General features: G+C 42.1%; 1 protein-coding gene across 5 annotated transcripts in view; it reads right to left on the minus strand.

Moving 5' to 3' along the window:
- TMEM245 (transmembrane protein 245) overlaps positions 1 to 25,363 on the minus strand; it is an 85,316-nt gene that overhangs the window by 19,954 nt on the left and 39,999 nt on the right. For all 5 annotated transcript variants that reach the window (XR_005066721.1, XM_037047551.1, XM_037047553.1 and 2 more), the window contains 5 exons: positions 23,105 to 23,195; positions 16,558 to 16,656; positions 15,476 to 15,607; positions 12,638 to 12,760; positions 12,363 to 12,508 (listed from right to left, as the gene is read on the minus strand). Coding sequence is in view for 4 of the 5 variants with exons in the window: in XM_037047551.1 (XP_036903446.1) it covers positions 12,363 to 12,508; positions 12,638 to 12,760; positions 15,476 to 15,607; positions 16,558 to 16,656; positions 23,105 to 23,195 (591 nt within the window). In the remaining variant the exon portion in view is untranslated. The remainder of the gene's footprint in view (positions 1 to 12,362; positions 12,509 to 12,637; positions 12,761 to 15,475; positions 15,608 to 16,557; positions 16,657 to 23,104; positions 23,196 to 25,363) is intronic.

Genomic DNA, 25,363 nt, shown 5'->3' on the forward strand with positions numbered 1-25,363 from the left:
TTCCGTGATTAATGGGACTGAAGCCCATAAAAATCGGCAATCGCAGGCACTGCATTTACGCTTTTCCATGAGATGAGACAGGTAGCAAGGCGCAGGGAGGAAACATACGGACCTGCTCGGAGAGGGCGCACAGGCAGCAAGCCTTCGGCCACCACAGGCATGGCACAAGCCAGGACCCCGATTCCGGAGGGCACGGGAGAGGGGCGCTCACACACTCTCGAGGGAAGGGGGAGCCATCTGCAGTGGCCAAAGCAATAGGCCATGGCAGCAACGGGGCACTGAACACAGAAAACACACCACGTTTTCCCAAAGTGTCCCAACAGGTTTACTGGAATAACACAGTCAAGCTCTGAAACCTGGTGACTCAGTCATTCACCAGGGCTTGGAGATAGGCATTTGGTGACAGAGTGGCTCCCCAAACTATGAAAACTTCTTTGTCATCCCGACCAGCGGCTTTCACTCAAGAATGTCTTAAAGGCGCCATGTGACCTCTGGCAGTAAGGTCACAAATCAAAGTGGTTATCACAAAGCCCAAAAGGAAGGGAGATGGCCCACAGGAAACAGAAAAGGTGTGACCGGTAACTGAATGGAGGAGACCGAGAAAAAGGAAAATGGCAGAGAGGAAGAATGGCAACACCCTGCAGACACGGAGAACCCAGAATGGGAGAGCACGTGGAAGAAAAGGTCACACATTCAGTCCGGTTGAGGGTTAGAAAAAAGGATGATGACAGTACCCTAAGGGAGCTGAAACAAGAGACAAGGCTTGACCGAGGACCAAAGACCTGAGACGGACCAGAATGGATCCCTCACAGGGAAGGATAAGATATCCCAAGTGGGAAGCTTAGAAAAGGGGGCAGTGGGCTGCGTTCTCCTACGGGAACTCCAGACAAAGATGCCAGCCAAGAGGTAAGGAAATCGTTTCTGAGTGGGAAGAAAATCACCAGTGTAGTCTTCCCAGGGACCAGGGAGAAAGAAGCTTTTGAGGAGGGAATAATAAGATCAAATATCACAGAGAGGTTAAGGAGAATGAATCTGAGGGGAAAAAAGTAGAGAATAAAGTCAATGAGAAAAAATATATACTACCATCATCAACCTTATGTCATTTTTTTAAAACTTTAGATTATTTTAATAATTTGAAGCTGAAGATAAGTTGACATCAAAGGTGCAACAGAATATCACTATGGAATGATGGCCTGTCCGGGTGGCAAGTAAGCACCACTCAATCCAAAAGGACAGCTCCAGCAAACAGCACGGTCTTCCCTCTTCTGTCTTCGGGAATACTGATCGTTCGTAATATTCTCACTGAGGCAACGTGCAAGTAACTTTGTGGACGCTAAACGCATCACACGCTGTTTGCAGTCACTAACATATTCATGTGACCCACGGAGAGGAAAAGACAACAGTTCCCCTCTATCTTATGACTTGTGATCTGATACACAGCTTTATAAAACAGCAAAGGAAAATCCTCTAACAATTTACTAAGAAAATTTTTTAATTCACTCCAAATTCCTAGCCATTTTTCTCTTTTCTATATCAGCTTTACTGAACTATAAACAATGAACAATAAAACTCACCAACTTTAAGTATATAATTCAGTAAATTTTGACAAACATACTTTCATTACCACCACTAAATCAAAATACAGAACATTTCTATCACCCCAAAAAGTGTCCCCTCGTGCCCTTTTACAGTCATTCCCTCCCTAGACCTGGACCTCGGAAAGCCACGGTATGCGCTTTCTCCAGCTTTGCCTTTTCTAGAGAAGGGTCAGGGAGGAAACGGGGACAGAAGTAGGGGTCAGAGAGAAAAAGGGATATGAAGGTACTAAGCAAACTGGCCTTGAAGGCAGAGGAAGAGGCCACAAGCCAAGGACTGCAGGCAGCCTCTAGAAATTGGAGAAGACAAGGAAATGATGATTATTTATTTCTGAATCTCTGTACTTCATTTGGTACACTAACTCAGAATCCAAGCACCCAATTCAGTAAAGGCCAAGATGTTGGGTGAAAATTTATTTCTGGTATCAGATTTCTATCACATATTACTAGTATTTTCTCATGCAGGTCAATTGGATACTTAATGATCCTCAAAGCCAAGACACCACCCAAAGGGAGCCTGGTCAGTTGCATTATAGCCTGAATCTGGTCCCGAGTAGGACCTTGGTGGGATAATAGCTATCCTATGCGAGCCAGCACTTTCGAAGGGGAACGGGAGCTCAGTATGTACTTCTTCAGCGGTACATACTACTGGGGTCCCGTTCATCCTACTAGTGGAATGTTCAAGAAAACAGAAGTGGATCTGCGGGTGAGGAGCGGAGACACAGGAGCAATGGGACAGGCCACGAATGATGCCCACAGCATATGTGCCCATGCTTGCTGGCACAATGTAAGGTACAACTCCTGTGTCCCACTCTGGCCTTCAGTGAGCTGGGTGCCTGGAATGGGAGGCAGCATGCCAGAGTGATGGAATTCATAGACCCAACAACTGTGAGCAGGTCATCCCTGCCTTTTCATCTAAAATAGCGCAGGCCCTCATTTGAAGTTTTTATTGTTGTTGTTTTTTAACTGAACTACATTCCCGGTTTCACTGATGTACTTGATTTCTGACCAGAGGTCTCTTTTCTGAATGAACAAGGGGACCTAACAGGAAATCTGTGAAATTACATATGCATCATGTAACAGAGAGCTTGACACAAATGTTAGGGCAGAGGCTGGACTGAAAGAAAGGATGAGACTGGAGATCAAGGGCTCAGGGCTTAGGAGGCCACTAAGAGGCAGACCAGTGGGAACCAAAGGAGTGGCAGTGAGGGGGAAGACAGGGATGAGGTGAGTGAATGAGAAACGTTAGGGAAGGAGAAGTAAGAAGACATGGATTCAGGGGAAAGAAAAGGGGAATGGGGACTTCCGCCAAGATGGAGGCATAGGTGGAAACACTGTGCCTTCTCCCACAACCAAGTTTGAATAAAACAAAGGATTGGAGAAACAAAGACACAACCAAAGGACAGAAAATTGAATTATACGGAAGTCCGACTACATCTAACCGTTCAACGGGGACGGTAAGAGNACCAACTGCTTTGGAATTCCAGTCCGGTCACTTAACTGTGGCGTGAACCTGAAAACCATATAAAATTCAGAGCCTCACTTTCCTTGATTGTAAAAGAAGTAACAGCAGTCACTTCAAAGTGTTATTATAAAGATTAATAACGCAATTAAAGTGCTAAGCTTAATCCCTGGTACACTGTAAGCACTCAATTAAATTGGGGCTATTGTAGAATTGTGTCGTTATTTCCAATTAGCATTACAATCAGGCTGGCAATAATGCACAGTTTCTCTTTTCTCCCTTCAGGTTTTGGAAGTACACCTAGTTTTACTTTCTGCTAAGAGGTACAGGGTATGACAATACTGAAAATTCAAGTAGCATACCACAGAGTTATGGATCAGTTATTTTAAATTATAAAATACTGATCAGCCTACATGAGCAATAACCCAAAATACTGAGTATGTGATTGATCACTCATCTCTCAGGAATCTAAAATTCAGTTTGCTGGAATGATTTGCTTTCACAATCGAAGCTTTAGCTGGCAAATAACTAATGACATGAACAATACAGTTTCAATGGGTCACAAGAAATCATTAGTGTAATCTCTGCAAGCACATTCTCACAATCACACCAATGAAAGATCATCTTCTTGTCCATACCAACCCATTAATCAATATTTTTGGATCCTCAGATCGGAGGAGTATTTTCTCATCTTACCAACAAGCCACATATTATGACACCCTTCATCAAATTCCTTGCAAAAATCACAATAGCTATGACTTGTGGCATTTTCTAAGAGTGGTTACGTATGACTTGCGCTAGGTGAACGCACGGTACCATCCAGAATTACCCTTCCCTTCATAAATGCTCACAATCATGTATCAAGCCTCTACTGTAGAAATTTACAGAAAACCGATGTTGAGCTCACCAGTCTACTCTGTATGAAACAGTGTTCCTCCACTTTCTGCCTTGAGCCTCTATTTTGAATAGTTCTGGTGCCCAGTCTTCTGGGACCTCTCCTTCCAGCGATTCTCAAAGATTACTGACAGCTGCTTTCTAACTACATCTCCAGGCTCTGGAAGAGAATTAATTCTGAAGGCTCTAGAGGCTCTTTTCCTCCCCCGTTTTGGGAGCTCAGCTGTGCTCCCTCAACGAGTCTGATTTAGCTCAGTGGAAGACGAGACTGATACTGGCCACTGAGTGTTTCTACAAGGTCACATCCTCACTCAGACAGACACCTTGCACTGTTAGATGTGGGTCTTATGGATGTTCGGGACCCAGGTCCACTGCAGACTGCTCTGGGGCAGGGTTCCCCCTACTGGAAGGCAAGCCATAGTGCATCCAATCCAGTTAGGCCCAACAAAGCATAACCTGAGAAGAAAAGTTGCAGGTCCAAGCTCTTTGCATGCTTCTAAGTTTTCCCCTAATAAATTCTACTGTATATTGATACTGCAGAGCAGTACAGATGTGTGTGCCTCAGTAACACAACTATATCTCTAACTCCTCTGCACCGGGGGCTTGAACTAATTTCAAATGATTAATTAGAATTTTAATTCTTCTTCATCTTTATAACCCCCACCTGTATTCTTCATAAACTCAAGGCTGAAACTATAACTCTTTCATAAGCTCCCTAATACAACCTCAGTAGTCAGCCCTCTCTCATTTCTGACCAAAATAGTCTTTGTTACTTTTCTAAGCTGAATGAGAGAAAACCAGCCAGACAACTTAGCATTTGATCAGATAACCTGCTTTTAATGGAATGAGATTTGAAGCACAAAAGGGAGTAGGGAGAACGGTAAGCCAGAGTGAAGAAGCGCCAGCCCACAGAACACACAGGGCCCTTGACCACTGACAAGTAGGGAGCACATGTCTAAGGAAGAAAAGAAATGAAGAGAAGGAGAAGGAAGTGTCCACAACAAAATTCTACCTACTTCTAACATTTCCTTACATTGCTTCTGCCCCCTTTTCTTCCTCAAGGCCAAACAGGAAGACTACCAGACTACCATACCCCAGGAAACAACAGACATTCTTTCCTTATCAGTACTTGACCCTCTGCAATACAATGTACCTAAAGTAGGTGAGCTAGTGGAGGGGTACAGGCCAGCTCCCAGAGACACAGCCTACAGTAGTCTCCCCTTACCCACAGGGCACATGGTCCAAGCCCTGCAATGGTTGCCGGAAACCACGGGTAGTACCAAACTCTACATATGCTGTGTTTTTTTCCCTATACATGCACACCTTTTCACTTAAAGGAAGCACTTTACAGCTCTCTTCGGCATGTCCAAACTGCCAGCCTCACTACTCTTGTGCTTTGGGCCATTAAAGTAAGGGTGATGTGGACACCAGCACTGCTGTACCCCAAGTGCCGATCTGATAACCAGCAAGGGCACTATGTCACTCACGGCAGAAGCACACACAGCATGGACACACTGGACAAAGGGATGATTCACACGCCAGGTGAGATGAAGCAAGACAGCATGAGATTTCTTAACACTCCACAGAACAACAAACAATTTAAAACCTATAAATTGTTTATTTCTAGAATTATCCATGTAGTATTTTCAGACCATAGTTGGCCAGAGGTAACTGACACCACGGGAAGCAAAACTTTAGGATAAGGGGAAGACTACCGTATAAAATTACCAGCCAGGAAAAGTATCCCCCCAGCTCCCTTCATTACTATCTAACCTCTGGAGAAGTTACATCTCCTTCCCCTTCCTGGTTTGTCTGCTGTAGTAAAATGTACGAAACCTGGTGAATGTTGGGGACCCCAGTCCAGACGGACTGGTCAAGCTGTGTGTGCGTGCAGGCCGAGAGCACTGCTGAGAGGCCTGGGGAGCAGGTGCGGGGAAGCCTTCCGTTCTCACTGGGAACAGCAGGTCACACACAGCAGCACACAACAGTGCCATCGCATTAGATCGCCCGGAGACCTTGGCAGCAGGTGTATTAAGTCAGTCGTTTCAGCTCATTAATACATGGTTTTGTGTCTTCAACAATGCACAGTCATTACGAAGCTTTCTCCAGTGCTAAGCAAATAATTAATAAGGGGCTGTTTCAATAATATAGGCAAATAGCAAACATTTGTATCTCAACACTAATTTTAATAGGGTTATATTATATTATTATTATATTATATTATATTATATTATAACCCTATTAAAATAAATTTAGCAATATTTATTTATTTTTAAAAATATATTTATTTTTATTTTTTAAAAATATATTTTATTGATTATACCATTACAGTTGTTGTTCTATTCCCCCCCTTCATTCTCCTCCACCCTGAACACCCCCTCCCCTACTCTTCCCCCTCCTTTAGTTTATGACCACCTGTCTCAAGTTCTTTAGATTCTGTATTTCCCCTACTATTCTTGCCCTCCCCATCTATTTTCTACCTACTGTCTATGCTACTTATTTTCTGTATCTTCTCCCCCCTTCTCCTCCTCCCACTCCCGTTGCTAACCCTCCATGTGTTCTTCATTTCTATGGTTCCACTCCTGATCTAGCTGTCCTCTTGGTTTGCTTTTGTTTTAGGTGTGGTTGTTAATAACCAAGAGTTTGCTGTCCTTTCACTGTTCATATTTTTCATCTTCTTTTTCTTATATAAGTCCCTTTAACATTTCATATAATAAGGGCTTGGTGATGATGAACTCTTTGAACTTGACCTTATCTGAGAAGCACTTTATCTGTCCTTCCATTCTAAATGAAAGCTTTGCTGGATAAAGCAATCTTGGCTGTAGGTCTTTGGATTTCATGACTTGGAATACTTCTTTCCAGCCCCTTCTTGCCTGTAAGGTCTCTTTTGAGAAATCCGCTGACAGTCTGATGGGTACTCCTTTGTAGGTGACTGTCCCCTTATCCCTTGCTGCTTCTAGGATTCTCTCCTTCATTTTAGTCTTGGCTAATGTAATTATGATGTGCCTTGGTGTGTTCCTTCTTGGGTCCAACTTCTTTGGCACTCTCTGAGCTTCCTGGATTTCCTGGAAGTCTATTTCCTTTGCCAGACTGGGGAAGTTCTCCTTTATTATTTGTTCAAATAAGTTTTCCACTCGTGGCTGTTTCTTTCCCCCTTCTGGTACCCCTATAATCCGGATGTTGGAACGTTTAAAGATGTCCTGGAGGTTCCTAAGCCTCTCCTCATTTTTTTGAATTCTCATTTCTTCATTCCTTTCTGGTGGGATGTTTTGTTCTTCCTTCTGGTCCATTCCATTGATTTGAGTCCCAGTTTCCTTTCCATCACTATTGGTTTCCTGTGCATTTGCCTTCATTTCAATTAGTTTGGCCTTCACATGTTCCTCTAATTTGTGACTATAATCCACCAGTTCTGTGAGCATCCTGATCGCCAGTGTTTTGAACTGTGCATCTGAGAGGTTTGCTATTTCTTTTTCGCTTAGAGTTATCGGCTCTGGGGCTTTGAGTTCTTCTTTAGCCATATTTTGGACTGTTCGTGCCTGTTATGTATGAGGAGCGGAGCCCTAGGTGTTCACCAGGGTAGGGCAACTCAGTCGCTGGGTTATGATGCTGTATGTGGGGGCGGGGTCAAAGCAAATCAATGGTGGTCCCCTCTGCCTCCTCCCACCATGGTCTGTCTCACTGCTCACTCCTTTGCTGGTTTATCTGTGCACACAAATGTGCAACAGCGGTCAGCCTGCTCTGCACCCTCACTGGGTTTGCCGCTGGGGCCCACGCAGTTTGCCCACTGGGGCCTGCGGGGGTCTGTCTCACTGCTCACACCTCTGCTGGTTTATCTGCATGCGAATGTGTGACCGCGCTCAGCCTGCCCCACACCCTCACTGGGTCCGCAATGGTACCCCGGCTGCCTGTGTGCCTGGGTCACCTGGGTCGCCTGGGTCGGGGGATCCTTCCTGCCCGACCCTGCTCTGCTGCTGGCTCCGCTCCTCTTGCCGGTCCAGTTGAACGGTTCGTTGTTGTTGGACTTCCGTATAGTTCAGTTTTCTGTTCTTGGGCTACATCTGTTTACTAAACCTTTGTTGTATTCAAACTTGGTTGTGGGAGAAGGCACAGTGTTTCCACCTACGCCTCCATCTTGGCGGAAGTCCAAATTTAGCAATATTTAAAGCAACGCAATGAAATACTAAATACAAGGCAAAGTTTTTTAAGGTCATTTCCCTTGGAAACTTAAGGAAGTAAAAGATTAGGTTTATTAGACTGATCTTTAATCAAATAGGTTAAATAGGCATTATATTTACTGATTACTTGATTATTATTAGGTAATTAAATGATAATTAATTAGAATTTATAATTATAAAGTAATTATTAATTATTACTGATATTAATTTAATATCTCTAATTTAATTTCTCAATTATGCATAAGAGTCTGTCTCACAATCTGATGTTAAGAGACATCTCTTCAAATAAATGAAAATACACTTTCTTACAGCTTTAAACTCTTCCTTATACATTTTAAACATATGTTGTTCACAACTTAAACCCATGAGAATTTTTCCAATGAACACTGAATTTGCTCCAAGTAAAAAATAGAAATACTGATTTACTCAATTACCAACGCTGACTTTGTTAAAGACCAAATACTTTTAATCCAACAAAACTGAGGAATAAAAGGGGGAAGCACATTCACTTTCCAAATGAAAATCTCACAATACATACATTCTCCCATCGAATTCACCAGTAGGAGTCCCACCCACTGGCACTGAAAGCTGTGATCCCACAAGCAAGAGCCATACCCGTGTGCATGCACTCATGTGAAAATATCACACACACTAAATTGCACTGAGGCCGTGAAACATGCAACTTAGTAATGTGCAATATCTCCACCAGAGCAAGCAGAATGGGAGCGTCAGGGAGGAAGGGTGCGATGCAAACATTCAGGACTCAACATGCTCTGAGGGTAGGAAAATGGTGTGAGGATGAAGGATGCATGCCACTGACTCAAAAGTTCATGACTGAACACTCAACCACAAATGCATTTCATTTAGAGTACTTATTGAGGCTTGCAAAACAACTAAGTTTCAAAAATTCAATGAGACAGTGGTTACAAAGTAGCCATGTATTTCAAAAGGCAAAATCTGAAGAACAAAGACATTTTCACTGTCTGGTCATGCACATCACTCTCAATTTCAAATCCACTTTTAATTTATTAATACATTAATAAATATAAAATGAGTTTAATGACTGGCTTAACTGCAATATCAGTAATGACTACAGATTGATGCTTACTGATATCGCTAGTAATTTGCAACCTAAATTACACACCCAGGACACTATAGTAATATTTTCATAATCATTTGTGTATTTTTCCACTTGAAATGTTTCTCCACAAAGAACTATGTTCCATCTTGAACACAATCATTCAGAATGAAAAGGCTGACGAGCGCCGAGGAACCAGAAGTCCCTGCTCTCAGACACATGAGGGGGTTCTTCAGAGGCATCTGTGTTAAACCTGCACGTTTTTATTTAAGTCTTGAATTTGACCCAGTAAAAACAAAAATAGACCCAAAGCTCGCAGACTGCTTAAAACCATCCTGAATTACAACCTTTAATTTATAACTTCAAACAGCGGTGGTAAGAAAAATGGCCCAGGCAGTAAGAAGTTCTCTAGTCTATGCAATTATTTTCAGACTCACAAAAAACTACCAGTTTTGACAACCATTAGGATTTTAGGTCTGGTACTAAGGATTATTAAAAATTATTTTCTGTATTAAAAATAAGATAATAAAATAAATGGGTTTTGTCCAAGTACACTCTGGAACCAAGACAAGGGCTCCCACACTAAGAGTGCGTGATTAGTGGGTGCAAACCCAAGATGATAAGGCAACTCTAATCTGTAGAAAGACATTGATTTCCTAGTATATCTGTAGATGACCACGCTCTGCTAATTTCATATTCCCTCCTGAGCCAAAGACCTGAACGTTTGGCTGTCAGCTTCCTGTGTCCACTGACGAGTCTTAACGGAACCACAAATTTAACTCACAATGTTCTCCCCAAGCTGGCTCCTCCTGGAACAAGGTATCATGGTATACCAAAAGGATAATGAGCTTTCAGTCAGCTGGACCTAGGTGCAGGCCACAGCTCTGCTAACCAGTTCCAAGCAACGATGACATTGAAAAATTAAGTTTAAAACAAAAGACAACTTGATTTTCACACCAAACATGCCATGAAAAAGAGGTGATTCAATGACCAACATTCAGAGGATGGTTAGCCAGCGGTTCCCTCAAAGAAACAGAACAAGCCCTGGCTGGTGTGGCTCAGTAGATTGAGTGCCAGACTGTGAAGCAAAGGGTCGTTGGTTCAATTCCCAGTCAGGGAATTGAGGGCCTGTAACACATTCCTGGGTTACAGGCCCAGGCCCCAGTAAGGGGTACACAAGAGGCAACCACATATTGATATTTCTCTCCCTCTCTTACCCTCTCTCTAAAAATAAGTAAATAAACAAACAAGAAAGAAACTAGAACAAGAGAAAGTTCAAACACTGAGATTTGAAGGTAGAAAGACTTTTGTGAGAGTAAGAGTCGGCGCTAACGAAGACTGCTTTAGGAAAATACAGTAGCATCTGTATTGAAGTTCTTTTTTTTTTTTAATATTTTATTTATCTTTTTAGAGGGGAAGGGAAGGAGAGAGGAAAGAAACATCAATGTATGGTTGCTTCTCATGCATCCCCTGCAGGGAACTGGCCCCTGCCGGAAACTGGCCTGCAACCTAAGCATGTGCCCTGACTGGGAATCGAACCGCGATCGTCTGGTTCGCAGGCCCGCGCTCAATCCACTGAGCTACACCAGCCAGGGCTGAAGTTCTTTATAAACAAGGTAGACGTTTTTCTGTAAAGCTTGGCTGAAGCCACACTGACTACAGAGGGTTCTGCCAAGCTCTGAGATGGCTGATTCAACAGCTCTACTCCGCTGGCAAGATAGAGGGTTATTTTCCTTTTTGGTTAATTTTTCTGAGTCAGACGTCACGTAGATAAACTAAAATTACCCTATCACTGGAGTTTTCATCACTCACTTACTCAGGAAAGATGGTAACTAACCGTCCAGCAGGCTCAGAAGGCGCGCTAAAGCTGGTCAGTCCTTTGTGAAGGACGGCTCCACCCAGAAAGCTCCCAAACTTGGCGTAGTCACACGGATGCCCCTATGGGTACCCAAGGGCACCAGAGCAGATGAGAGCTTTTTCCAAAATTCAAAATAAAAAAAAATGTCTAATTAAGGAAGTAAGATACTGATGGAGACTTTACCCAGGCTTCGCTAGTAGGAAAACGTGAGAAAACCTACCAAAGTTTCTAGAGAGAAGCTATTTCAGCTGCATTCATCCTGTATGAATGTAAGAGGGTTTTCCAAAGCTCAAAAGGGGACCTTTACCAACTGTTACATGAGTACAGTGAAAAAATAAGCCAAGCTCCATCAGACAGGATTATCAGGATTATGATAAATTAAGATTTCTGCAGAAGACTGGTTCCAAGCATGGTAATTGTTACAAATATGTGGAAATAGAAAAGCCAGCCAAAGATTCACAATTCAAGGGAAACTTACAACCAACTGGCTAACAACTAATTAGAAAAAGTAGCACCAATGCATAACATGAGAATTTACTATGTGGAGCTATTCATAAAAAGTAAAAATGGAGTAAAGTATTCACGATAAATCCAGAACAACAAGGGACAAAGGCAGACCTTCAACAGGTCTCTCCCACGAAAACGATGAGGGGGGAAGTAAAAGGAAGGCAGGAGCCCTTCTGGGAAGGGCACAGGAAGAACCAATGCTGTTGAAGAATCCTCTCATTCAGAAACCAAGCCTGCGATACATGGATCCCAGAAGGCACGATGGAAGTTTCTGGCCAGAACCAGCAATGCACACAGAGCCTAACACTTAAGAGATAACCAAACACTGCATTGCTGGTATCCAACTTGGCCCCTGCAGAAGGCACAGCCTGGCTGCCCAGGGTGAGAGGAAGGACCAGGGAGGCCACCGGAGCCAAGCTGGGACTCCTGGGAACAGAGGGGTCTGGGAGGAGGTGAGGTGCACGTGTGTGCGAGAAGGGCTTTCCTGAGTGACTGGCATGACGATTAGCACGAGAGCAGAGCCTGAGGAGGAAAACAAATGGGGACAGGCCATCGAACCTTTGTAAACCACAGGCTGGAGAAGAGGATATTGAAGCCGTTTTTTAATTTTTTTTCTTATTGACATTTGCACTGCTCCTATTATTCTCGTAAAAGGAGATTAAAAATTTTGAAGCTACCAGTTCCCTCACTAGTTTAGCACTGAATGTTCCTAGGAAGGCTCAAGACAGAAAACAGGCTTCTTGTGGAAAGGAGATTCTGGAGGAAGTAAGAATAGCATGAATCTTACCCCTACCTGATAGCTTCTTCCACAGATTGGCCAATAATATTAGAAGAAGGACCTGGCTGAGAGAGTGGTGTCAGGCTTATCACCCACTTCACTGGCTTGTAGTACTCATCACTGGAACTTAATAGATAAAATAGTGTGGTCAGGAAAATTATCTGCAAAACAAAGGACAGTATCTCCTAAAGAATCGCATTTGGAAATTATAGGAAGGAAACACAAATGGAGCCAAGACGATGCTTTCCTGTGGAAGGAAACGTGATGTGTTCGTATCTGTGCGTACATACCAGGGACAACACGAAATTAAGAAGGGCCGTCCCGCTGTAGAAGAGGATGGTCAGGAGTGTAGTGACGGTGGTGAACAGCAGGCTCACGTTCCGGCTCATCACAATCCACAGGGACTCTAAGATCTGGGACGGAAAACTGAGTATCAGAACTAATGCTCAGGAAAGAAGTTTCTACAGGCATCTAGTGTGCTTTTTGTTTTTGAGTTTTTTAAATTCATTGATTTGACAGAGAGAAAGGGAGGAAGAGAGAGAGAGAAGTATCAGCTTGTTGTTCCACTTACTGATGCATTTGTTGATATTTTGTTAGTTGAGTCTTGTATATGCCCTGACTGGGGATTGAACCTGCAACCTTGGTATATAGGGATGACGTTCTCATGAAGAAAATGATTAAGTGAATTATGGTGAAGCCACAATATTAGGCAGCCATTAAAACCATCTCTATTATATAGCATAGGAAAGTATTTTATGACAAAATGCTAAGTTTAAAAAACAGGATAGGAAAACTTTATACATAGCATGATTATAATTATGTAAAAATGATTATGCACAGAAAAAATACCTACAGGAGAATATGTCAAAGTGCAACCTGTGGTTATACTTAGCTTGTAAGGCTCAGAATGTGGTCATGAAAATACAGCATTTGTCTAATTAGCTTCCTCCCCCCTTGCCACCTTCAACTTGGCTTCATCTACAACTACCAAAGCATCTTCACTAAAATCACAGCAAAAAAATGAACAGAGAGGATCAAGGGCAGAGCTCTGCAGCTGAGGATCAGTTCTCGCAGAGCTGATGACCTTATATTAAGACCTCCTGATTCAACCACTCCATCACCTGCATGTTTACTACAACCAGGTGTTAAAGGTTATTAATGTGTGTTAAATATTACTAAAGGAAGATGCATAATATCTATAGCACACCTGCAAGTTTTTGTTTCCTGTTTCTTCATAAGTCTAAAATCCTTTAAGATGTCTATTCAATTCTCCCCAAGTAATTAAAAATCTGGAAGCAAAATGATCAAAAAAACATCCCCTTGATTTCAAAATACTCCCATGAACCTCACAACAATGCTACACGAGAAGAATGCAGATGACATCTTTATGTCACAGACAGGCAAGCTGCAGCTCAGAGCCTTTCAGAAACTTGCCCCAAGGCAGGGCGCTGCTGATGGAAGACACAGTGGAACTAGAGCCAGGACCAGAACTCACAACGCCTAATTTTATTTTGGTGCCCTTTCCAAAACTGCAGTTCTGTGTTTTGTCAGACATTCAAGTGACACCATCTGTGCTGTGAAAGGCCTACCCAGTCCTTTTCTACCTCAAACGCACCATTTATAAAGGCGCATTTTGTTGTCCACGGCATTTCTTGCAAACCTCAGCTCAGTCCTCCTAGGACAACTTGGCAGATGGGTTTCATTTACAAAAACTCCTTACATAAAATCTTGAAAATGTTTCACAATGCCTACAAAAATATGCATGACTGACTGTTTGACCTGTGGGGTAAAGGAATGGATGAATAGCACTGATTCCAAAAAGCAAACCAACAATGGCCCTGCTTGTGAGTTTGACAAGCATTCCTTCAGGAGCCTCAGTCATTTTGGAATTTTTATCAAAAAGGAGTTTGAATAGTTTCTGGGTCACACTGATAGGAAATGCCCTGTGGTAATTCTTAAGAAATTAACTGAATGCATTAATTGGAGACTGGTAGTTGATCTTGGTAGTTGCCAAGATCAAGTAACCTTTCTGTGTATTCAAGGGGGCTAGGAAGGAAGGTTCATAGCATAAGAAAATGCTGCTGGGCATTACTAGTACATTATTTATTACCCTTGGTTAATAAATCCAATAAACAAATGAAAAATTAAATTAAATTTAAAAAACTGGCAGTTATTTCTGGAGAATGAGACTGAAGTATGTACAAAGTTGGGCATTGCTTTCTTTTTTTAAAATTAAAAGTCTTAAAGCATTTTTGAGTTTTTAGTTATGCTCATCTATTATTTTGATAAAAATTAAATTTAAAAAATCCAGCACTGCAAACCTTGACTTTTGTTAACTTGGTGAAAGTCCTAAATTTATTCACTAACATTCTTCTCATCTCTGTGGAAAGTCACAGGCTGAGATACCCCACAAAGTACCCCATGGATAAAGAGCAGTCAGTAAAACCTAGCAACACCTGCTAGCTGATCCTTGCCGACTCCCCTCTGTTGTAAAAAAGGCAGAGGCAGGTGGTGCACTGGGGAGAAAACTGTATTTCCATCTGCCAAAGGGCTTCACTCATCAAAAGTACAGCTCCCTCTCCAGGGGTCCGGGGGACATTCTGGTCAGTCTATGGGGATGAGGACACCTATCCCAGAATCAGCATCTCTAGGTTATTCTTCTGTCACAAAGGAGACACCAGGGCAGCTGCACCTGAGGTCTATGGCTTTTGAACATCTTTCTAGTTCATTTAGAATTTTCAAAATTGCAAATGTTGCCCTAGCCAGGTGGCTCAGTTGGTTGGAGCATCATTCTGTAAACCAAAAGGATGCAGGTTCGATTCCCAGTCAGGGAACATACCTAGGTTGCAGGTTCAATCCCCAGTCAGGACACATACAGGAGGCAACTGACTGATGTTTTTCACACTGATGTTTCTGTTTCTCTCTCTCTCTGTCCACCCTTTCCTCTCTCTCTAAAATCAATAGAAACATATCCTCAAGTGTGGATTAAAATAAATAAAACTGCAAATGCTGTGGCACTGAAAACAGGGTATGGTTACTAAACACCTTTAAATGTATAAACAAAACTGGAAATCAGTGTTCCTGTTTTTACTTCTGAGTCCAGCTTAACTATGAATACTACTTCTTACAGAAAGAAATGTCTCAATGTTCTCGTGGATGAAGGACGCGACATCCTGCCAATCCAGAATGTCCCCCAGCCAGCTATTCTGACGGCTCATGTGCATCTTGTGTCCCTTGTGTCTTCCGGAATGGGTCACGTTCTACGGAATAAAACAGTGCACACGTGAAATCTCCATCTTAACCTAAAGAACAGAAAGTATAAATCACCTATTTTGTTTTAGGTCCACTTGACAGCACTTTAGTAAATACACAAAAGTGAGAAAATTTGCATTCTTTAAGAAATCAAGTAAGAACTCCACCTAGACACATAGAAGATGTATTTTTCCATTTACATGCTACCGAGTCTCAGCCTAGCTCAAGTGCTTCTCCCCTAAGCACATTTGTGAACACTCTTCATTCCTGTGCATTCAACTGCCCCAAACTACAGCATTTACCTTCACTTTCCCTTCCTTTTTAGCCCCCGCTCTACTTTTTTAGTCTCTCATTTTTGCTTTTCCCCTTCTTTCCTCATCTCCCTTATTAATCTTCTGCAAAACACAAAGAGAGGGGTGGAGGAGGGAGAAGAATATTAAAAAGTTCACCTAAAACTAATACGATGATATGTATCCATTATCTCTCACTAAAAGATCGAAGGAAAAAGAATATGAAAAAGGAACAAGGGGATCTCACTTGTCTGTCTGTAAGAGAATTATATTGCCAGAAATGCAGGAATAACCAGATTTGAAAGAGATATGAATAAACAATTTTACCTGTTTATTTTGTTTTTTTAATGCAGATACTAGAAAAATTAACATTAGTTGGCTTGCATAACATTTCTCCTGCACATGGCTAGTCTAGACGATGAGAAGCTACTGATGATAAGGAACAGAAGACGGAATATTGATATACCAGAGGGACTGGTGGGTTCTTCCTGGGAAACTAACCATTAACTCACTCCAACTTTTAGTGACCTAAAGCTTAGACCCTGCAAATTAAAAATTTCAATAAAGGAAATCTCGGTACTAATACAATCCTATCTAGTCACTGGGTCTCTAAAAAAAAAAAGACTCTATTTAGTTTACCATTGAAATCCTTAGATAAAATAACTTACCTTTACAAACCAACAATGATACAGTCTGTCCCAAAGTTCTAGTACTTGCTTTTCAATCACAGCAGTATTGTTCACCTTATCTCCGAGAATTTTATGAAGCTGGAAGAAACACGGAGAGATATAATCTGGTTTCATATATCAGGCAATATTACAGTAAAATGAATACACTCTGGGTCTTCACATTTGTTCCAAATCAAACTGAAATGTTCCAGACTATTTATTTCATTGCTTCTAGCCACATTATGTTCTCTTCATAAACTCTGCTCTTCAACATTCCCAGTAAATTTCCTCTCCCATCTTTTACTTCTTTTTTCTTTCCTCTATCACTAGGTGTCTAGGAGAGCTACTTTAGGCTGTAGGAAAAAAATGGTACAAATAAAGCCATGATTATGGGCTTTTCTGATCACATCTGCCCAGAGTAAAATCTTCCCAAGGGACCCCAGAGCCCATCCATTATACAGAAATCTCCTGTTAGACTTATCCCTGTTATTAAGAACAGTCACAGAACTTTAAGTGACATGTTAGAACCTTAGCCCTAAAAGTAAATATTTCCATTAGCTTGCTGAGAGATGTCAGGTCTGAGTTGTGAGTGATTAGACTGGCTTCAAGATGTATGGGAATTAAGTACACTTGTGGTAACTTAGAGAAAGGTTATTCATTAGAATATTTTCTTACTGCCCTGGCTGGTATGGCTCAGTGGATTGAGCCCGCAAACCAAAGGGTCGCTAGTTCAATTCCCAGTCAGGGCACATGCCTGGGTTGCAAGCCAGGTCCCCAGGAGAGGCAACCACACATTGATGTTTCTTTCTTTCTCCCTCCCTTCCTCTAAAACTAAATAAATAAAGTCTTTTAAAAAATCTTATTAAACATTTTATCTGCTATTAAAACCATATGATAACATTAAAGACACTTTTTAAGGGATAATCACTGATTTGTAGCTCCACTTAATAAAACTGGCAACTTCTTTGTTTCTTTGTAACTTTCTGCCTGTTTACATAGATAGACATAATTTACAATTCTATATTTTACATCGCAAGCATTTCATATTTTGTTTTCAACACTGACCTCCAGCTTTACTTTTAATGGTTTCAATAGTTACTAAGCTTTGATATTATTATTTAATCATTACCAAATCACAGGATATGTACATGGTTCCCAATTTTTAATGTCACAAGTAACACTGCAATGAACATTCTTAAACACAATATTTTTTATTTCTAATAGTAAGATAAATGTGCAGGAATCAAAGGAAATGAACATTTTAATGGTTCTTGCTATACAATGTTAAATGGTCTTCTATAAGGATTGTACCAATTAATATTTTTCAACATATTTTTCATCTCGATATTGGCCTTATAAATACTTACACCAGTTCTTAGACATGTTCAATGCAAATGTATCTGCCCAGTGTTATCCTTCATATGTATTCGATTTATTCATAAATCAAACATGAATCAATGACTAGCAAAGCCATTTATCTTTCGTTATATTTTACAATTTATAAACGACCTTCACTTACTCTATGTAATCTTTACGATAACTTTACGTTAGACAGAAAATAGTTTTGTTGTCACCTTTGTTCTTTTGAGGAAATAGATTTAGAAAGGATCTAAGATAGGTCCAGGGCCAGTGCCGCCAATGGCAGAGTCAGAATTACAAGTTCTTTATGGTTCTTCCAACCACTGCCTTGTAACCTACAAACAAAGAACACCCACCAGAGCAAATCACCCCAAGTAATTAAAAAACACAATTTCCGCTAGTCTAAATCCCTTTAGTTTCTTTAAATTTCTATTTTATGTATTATGACTGTCAGATACTCACAAACCCTGTTACCAGTTCTTTCCATCATTTTCTCCTATCAGCTTCTGAAAACTCCCTTTAACCAGAAGAGGCTGAAAAAGGCCACCGACACCCTCTTTTCTAGACTGTCTGCACGGGGACCTGTATCGCGCGCCAACCCCATTTCAAACTGACCTCTGCGTCAGCAGTCCCCACGCCAGCACAGCAGCGAACACCCGAAACACGACCATTAGAACAGGAAAGGGGAGCTCGGCGCGGTCTTACAGCATATTCTATATAAGACGCTCTTTTCTCAATCGCGGTGCCGTCAACACCTGCAACATTGCAATACACGCTGCAAGTTGCAACATGACTGGCCAGGGAGCACAGAGTCTAATGCATGCATCACTGCTATTAAAAGGACTACTAAAGCATACATTCTGTATGACAACATACCGTTGGCGACAACATGACATGCTCTTTATATACCAAAAACAATGAGGCATTAAGGGCAGTCGGAATGCCATCTGAGAACCAACTGACTCAAGGCGAACCCCCTCATCCATGAAATGGGGATAAGTCAGTGCTCATCTTGTGTGAAGTCTCTGCAGCATTTGCCACAGCTGACCAAGTCTATCCTGAAACTTCCTTCTCTCAGCCTCGGTGACACACACAGTTTGGTTTTCCTCCTACCTCACAGGCTACTCCTCCTCAGTCTTCTTTGCCTTGAGGACCTGAAGTGCTCGGGGCATCTATCTCTGGTTCTCTTCTATCTACACTCTCTTCTTCTTCTTCTTTTTTTTTTAAAGATTTTATTTATTTATTTATCTTTAGAGGGGAAGGAGAGAGGGAGAGAAACATCAATATATGGTTGCCTTTCGTGTGTCCCCTGCTGGGAGTTGGCCTGCAGGGAACTGGCCTGCAACCCAGGCATATGCCCTGACTGGGAATTGAACCGCGATCCTCTGGTTCACAGGCCTGTGCTCAATCCACTGAGCTACACCAGCCAGGGGCTATACTCTCTTCTTAAGCCATTACTATGGGCTGAATTGGGACCCCTCCCAATATCCATGTTGAAGTCCTAACTCCAGCACCTCAGAATATGGCTATTTAGAGGTAGGGTCTGTAAAGCAGTAAATAAGGTAAAATGACGTCCCTAGGAGGGGCCCTCATCCAGTCGTTATTAAAGAAAAAGAGTACAACACAGACATACTCAGAGGGAAGACCATGTGAAGACCCAGGACATCTACGAACTAGGGAAAGAGGCCTCAGAAGAAGCCAGTCCTGCTGACACCTTGATGTTGACTCCTAGCCTCCAGAATTATGAGAACACATGCTCTGTTGTGAAAGCCACCCAGTCCGTGATACTCTGTTATGGCAGCCCCAGCAAACTAATGCAAGCCATCTCTTCCAATCCCATGAGTGACACCTGAGGATACTCAAGCCTTCACCTACAGCCAGATCTTTCTTCTGGGCTGTGTCTGTCCAGTCGCCTTCTGTGGCATCTCTACTTAGATATCTAGCGAGTGTCTCAAACTCAGGATGGCCCCAGCAGCAGTGCCGGGGTATCTGTAACACCTACACCCCACTACCACCTTCAAGCTCCTCCATCTCAGTAAGTGGCACAGCTGCCCCAGTTCAGCAAACCAAAATCTTCCTTCCTGTTCACTCCATTCCAATCCATGAGTAATTCCTCGTGGAATTTTGAAGTCGAAACGACCTCAAAATATCCCAGATATGACCATTTGCCTGAATCTCCACTTCCACAGTCCTCATCCAAATCACCAACATCTCACCGGGACTGCTGAAATATCAACCTCTTAACCGGTCTCCCTGCCTTCTCCCCCGCTGCCCCCTTCTCCATAAGTCGGCCCAAATGAGTCGTCAATATCCCACATGAGGTTTCTGTTTTAAACCCGTTAACGTTTACCTCTGCACCTACAAGAAAATCCCAAGTTCTTATTACGACCTCCGGCTTGTCGCGTCATCACATTCACCACTGCAGCCACACCGGCCTTCCTGTTCCCCTCTCCCCAGCTTGTTCCCATCTCAGAGACTTGAATATGCTGTTTCCCAGCCTGACACATTATTTTTCCAGACCTTCGCAAACTGTTACCTCCTCGTCACTCAAGTCTTAGTGAAAGATCTCAGAGACATTCTCTGGCCATCCTGGCTAGAGCATCCGCCGAGGCACTCTCTACCACATTACCTGCTTACCTTATCACAGCACTTTTAGACCTATTTGTTTACATGTTTGTGGTTTGTCTCCTCTCACCAGAGTGCAAGCACCAGGAGAGCGGTAACGTTCTGGTTTACTGCTTTTTCCCTAGCACATGCAACAGTGCCCCCCGTGTTTGCGAACTAGCAGTCACTGTCTTCACTCGAGTCACGGGAGAAGGGACAGAGCAACACATCACTTACTCTCGTGCTGTCTCAGGGCAGCACCTTCAGGTACAAATTTAGAATGGGCACGCCAAGCAGAAAGGATAGCTCAGACAAGGATGGGGGTGAAGAAGTAAACCTGTTATTGAGAAAACAGCACCCTGGGAGGGGAACCCAAACAATGCACTGGGGGCAGAGGCCACGCGGCTGACTAAGCCGCCTGGGGGTGGAGAGACAGGAACCTTCTCCATCCAAACCTAAGCGCACCCAAAAACCTCTCTTCCTTTTCTGAGCATGGTGTTTTTTTTTCTAGCTTTGGCTCTTAGGACTCGATTCTTAGCTGTGTAAGTCCTGAGCTTATCAGAAAGCTACCCCTCAACTACACAGGCCTTCTTTTTTAATTGGCTCTATTGCGATATAATTCACACACCTCACCATTTAGTCATTAAAATGTACAAGTCGACAGTTTTCAGGATATTCGGAGTTAGGCAACCATTATCACAATCAATTTGAGGGCACTTTCATCACCCCAGAAGAAAACTCCACACTCATTAGCAATCACTTCCCTGTTCCTCACCAAGCCCTTCTGCCCTGGTGACCACAACACCACCTTTTACAGACACGCCTCTTCCATGCACTTCACATACAGGGAAGCACACATAGGTGGTCTTTTAGGACTGCTTCTTTTACTCAGCATAGTGCTTTCACGGTCCATCCGTGATGTAGAATGTATCAGTCCTTCATTCCTCCTTATGGCCAAATTATGTGGATTTACGTATTCATCAGCTGACAGACATTCAATAGCTGCTTTTAGATATCATCCTTATGTCTTCTAAGTCAAGATCACAAATACTTTTTTCACAAACAATTTTTGTTAGCAATGCCCATCTCTTTTCAACTACCTTACTTAACTTTTAGAACCTTGAGCAAAGGTTTAAAACTTATCTTTTCTCTAAGTAATTTGAAATTTACTTCTTTAGAATCTAAGTCACATTTCTTTAGTTACTCAAATTCCCTTTCTTTATCCTTTTCCCAAATAGTTAAGAATTCCAGAATAAAATCTTTCCCAAACAGATAAATCAACAACTAAACATCATGCTTTCAACAAAATAACTCAGCCAAAACATTTTCAGAAGACTGAATGCCTTCTGCAATGCTTGGACCTTCCTTCTGTGACAGTTTTGAGATCTATATCCCTAAAACCTTTCAGTTTTCAGTAACTGTTTTTAAATACTACCATGCACCAATCAATTAGATTACCTGGCTCTCAAAGATTCCACATGCTGACTGATTAGATTACCTGTTATGGACTCAAGAAAATCAATAAGATGTATTTCTCTTAACTTGACCACAATTACATCCTTGTTAGTGGATTATTATACACGTGTGTAGAGTATAATGTTCAAGGTAACTCTTCTTTTTTGAGACTTGTTTTGGCTTTTGGACACAGAGTCACACATTAGCCCTTTCTTTCTGTGCCTGTGTCTCACTGCAACCAATTTTATCCTTCCCGAGATGATCCTGATTACTTCACTGCACTAAAACGTCAGATCGTCTTCATTCCTACAGACTACATATACGAGGGGTGAGAGGAAGAATATCCCAAATCCACATCATTGGATCTGACCCTTCACAACAACAGCAGGGTTTCTCCGTCCTTCATTTCCCCTTCCCAAAGCTTCGGTCAAGCTCGCCTCCTCAAGCACACTCTGACTTCTCCTCTTGGCTTACATAAATAGCTCTTCTTAAAATATACTCTTCCTCCTCTCTATTCATCCAAGACCTATCATTCCTTCACGTAGTTTATCTCCACTGCCCTTTTAAGCATCTAACTCTCAGATGCAGCACACATTTCTAGCATACTACACTAAGAAAGAGCGAAAGATATTTGGAATCAGTCCTCAGTTTGACCAAGCTCTGCAATTTACTGATCACTGGGAATCTACCTAGCCTTAATGAGCTGGTTTCTTTGTCTGTAAGTAAGCAAAATAATTCAGACTACTGTAGCTCTCTTGAAAAGAAAACGAATTGGAAACTGCAAAGCACAGGTATCAAATAATAAAACGTAATATGTCCCAATACTCCCCCACAGAGCCTTATTTGACCACCAAGCTTAGTGATCATTCCTTCCTAATGCACAAATAAGGAATCATATCTATCTTGAACAAGACGCAAATGGCCAACTAAGTTTATTCAGGCTACTAGCACTATTCAGCATAATTACCCAGAAGGTTTAATTTGAGTATATGCTGCTTGTCGACTTGTAGATATATTTCAAAATGAAAATTATTCTAAACATAATCTCTATTTTTTCTTCATCAAAGCAAGAAATCAACACCAATAAAGACCTTGCAAAGAGAAAGCCACAAACAGGCTCTTCTCTTACCTTGTGGGTTATCCATTCTCGTCCATACTGATACACATTGTTAGCTGCAGAATTGAGGGCTCTTTGGACTACCTGAGCCTCAGGAAGCCAACTAATTTGAAATAAAGAAAGGGAAAAAAAGAAAAATTACTACACTTTTAGTGCTCTGCACCAATAAGTATTTGAACTCAATGCATTTAACTAATCAGTAACTGGCAGACTGCTGATAGGTCATCAACGCAGAGATACAAATGCATCACACGCAGGAATCTTTGACTTCTAGGCCTAACTGGACAAATTCTAATACGTGGAATATCTCTTCAAGCTTTCCTTATCTTTTAGATCCACTTTCCCTACAACCGCTCAGTCATTCTGCTCTGCTGGGTTTTTCTGACCCTCAAGTCCTGAGCCATTTGCTGTATTCAAACAGCACCGGAGAAAGTGGTTCTGAAATTACAATAGTGAGCATCTGGGATGCGCAATGGTGGTTCTCAACTGTGGTCCATGGACCCGAAACACCAGGACTGCTTAGAAACCTGGCCCTAAGCCAGACCCACTGAAAAAGTCACTCTGGGGCTAGAGCCCGGCCATCGGTACCTAACAAGCCCTGAAGGTGACTGGTACACACTACCACTGGAGAGCCACTGATCTGAGGAACTGGAGAACTGAGGGAGACTATAAGAAAATCAAGAGGGTGAGTCACTGTTTTCAGCTCTCCATTTACTGAAGATCTTTTTCCTTAAGATGTGAGGAACTCCTGAGCAGAGTCCCATCGGTACAAAGAACTGCAGTCTACAAACTTTCCTCCCAGTGCGGTAGTGAGAAGTGACCTCCCCATTTCCTTGTCCACTAAACAGGCTTTCCCTTCACCAACAATAGATGGCATATGCCCAAGGTTTTCCAAAGGAGAAAATATTTTCATATATTCTCTCTCCTTTTCTTTAAAGATTTTATTTATTTTTAAAGAAAAGGGAAGAGAGGGAGAAAAACACTACGGGTGAAACACTGATCGGCTGCCTCTTGCACACCCCCAACTGAGGACCAGCCCACAACCCAGTCAAGGGCAAGTCAAAGGACCCTTCCCGCGATCTTTGGGTTTCCAGGCCGGCGCTCGACCCACTAAGGCACATGTTCTCTTCACTGCTCCTCACGATGCTGTATACTAAAGGTGCTGACATCCACAAACCGGTTTGCATCTTTAATACTAACCAGTTCATCACACACTCCACAAAAACAAAATATTTATGAAGCTTTTGCAAATTCTCAGTCAGTTCAAGAATTTCTCAGCAAGACAAAACTTTAGAAATACTTATAATAGTCTTACAGTACAAGGATATAACCAGGAAATTTGGATCTCTAAATAGAGATATGATTTGGGAGAATTAATTTAAATAGCCTTTAAATTACTCTAGTGCTCATAGATTCAACAGTGGTTTGAAGGGACTGTGAAGTATTTTGAATTACGTGGCCCTATATGTTTACGGGGCAAGTTATATCCTGCAGTGATATTCAAAAGTGCGAGGACTCACAGAGGCCTCTGGAGAGACCCTGAATGACAAACAGACGTCTGTCAGGCCTGATGAACAGTCCTGCTGCCTTCAGTGAGGACACTGCACTGACTACTCACACAGGTGTCTTAACAGCAACAGACACGAGAAGCCGTCCTAAGGCCGAGTCAAAGGCCTTATTCAGTCTAGACCTCCCTGCAACAAGGGCCCTCCAGGGGACGTGGGGTCTGAAACGCCTGAGCAACCTTGGCTGTGACCAACTGCGATGTGCCCTGATCTTACATCAAACACAGCTTCTGTACTGAGCTCCCTCCTTAGGATAGTCACTACCTCAGCAAATTACTGCCATATTTTGCCTCGTATAATGCACACTAATTTGACCAAATTTTTGAGGGAAAAATAAGGGTGTGTATTATACATGGGTAGTACCTGAAATACCTTCTATCTGTTCTTGTGATTTGTAATTACTTGTGACAAAAAATTTCCTGTACCATAATATGTTCAAAAATAGATGTTAAAATTCTTTTATAATATAAAAAACAAGTGTCTAAATATAAATAAATAACTGAATTAAAAAATTAAAATGAAAGATTTTTTCCTGAAAGTTTGGGCCAAAAACATGGGTGTGCATATATATAGCAAAAATACAGTGACTTTCCAACTCTCAGCAGAAACCAAGTTCCTTCGGTTAGGAATGGCCTACCCTCACCTTCCTGGGTAAAGGTTAATCTCCACCACAATACGACCTTTCAAGAGAACAGCCCCAAGAATT

The sequence above is a fragment of the Sturnira hondurensis genome, unplaced genomic scaffold (genome assembly GCF_014824575.4).
Source record: "Sturnira hondurensis isolate 20B ecotype Veracruz unplaced genomic scaffold, ASM1482457v3 Scaffold0006013, whole genome shotgun sequence".
In the NCBI taxonomy this organism is placed as follows: Eukaryota; Metazoa; Chordata; class Mammalia; order Chiroptera; family Phyllostomidae; genus Sturnira; species Sturnira hondurensis.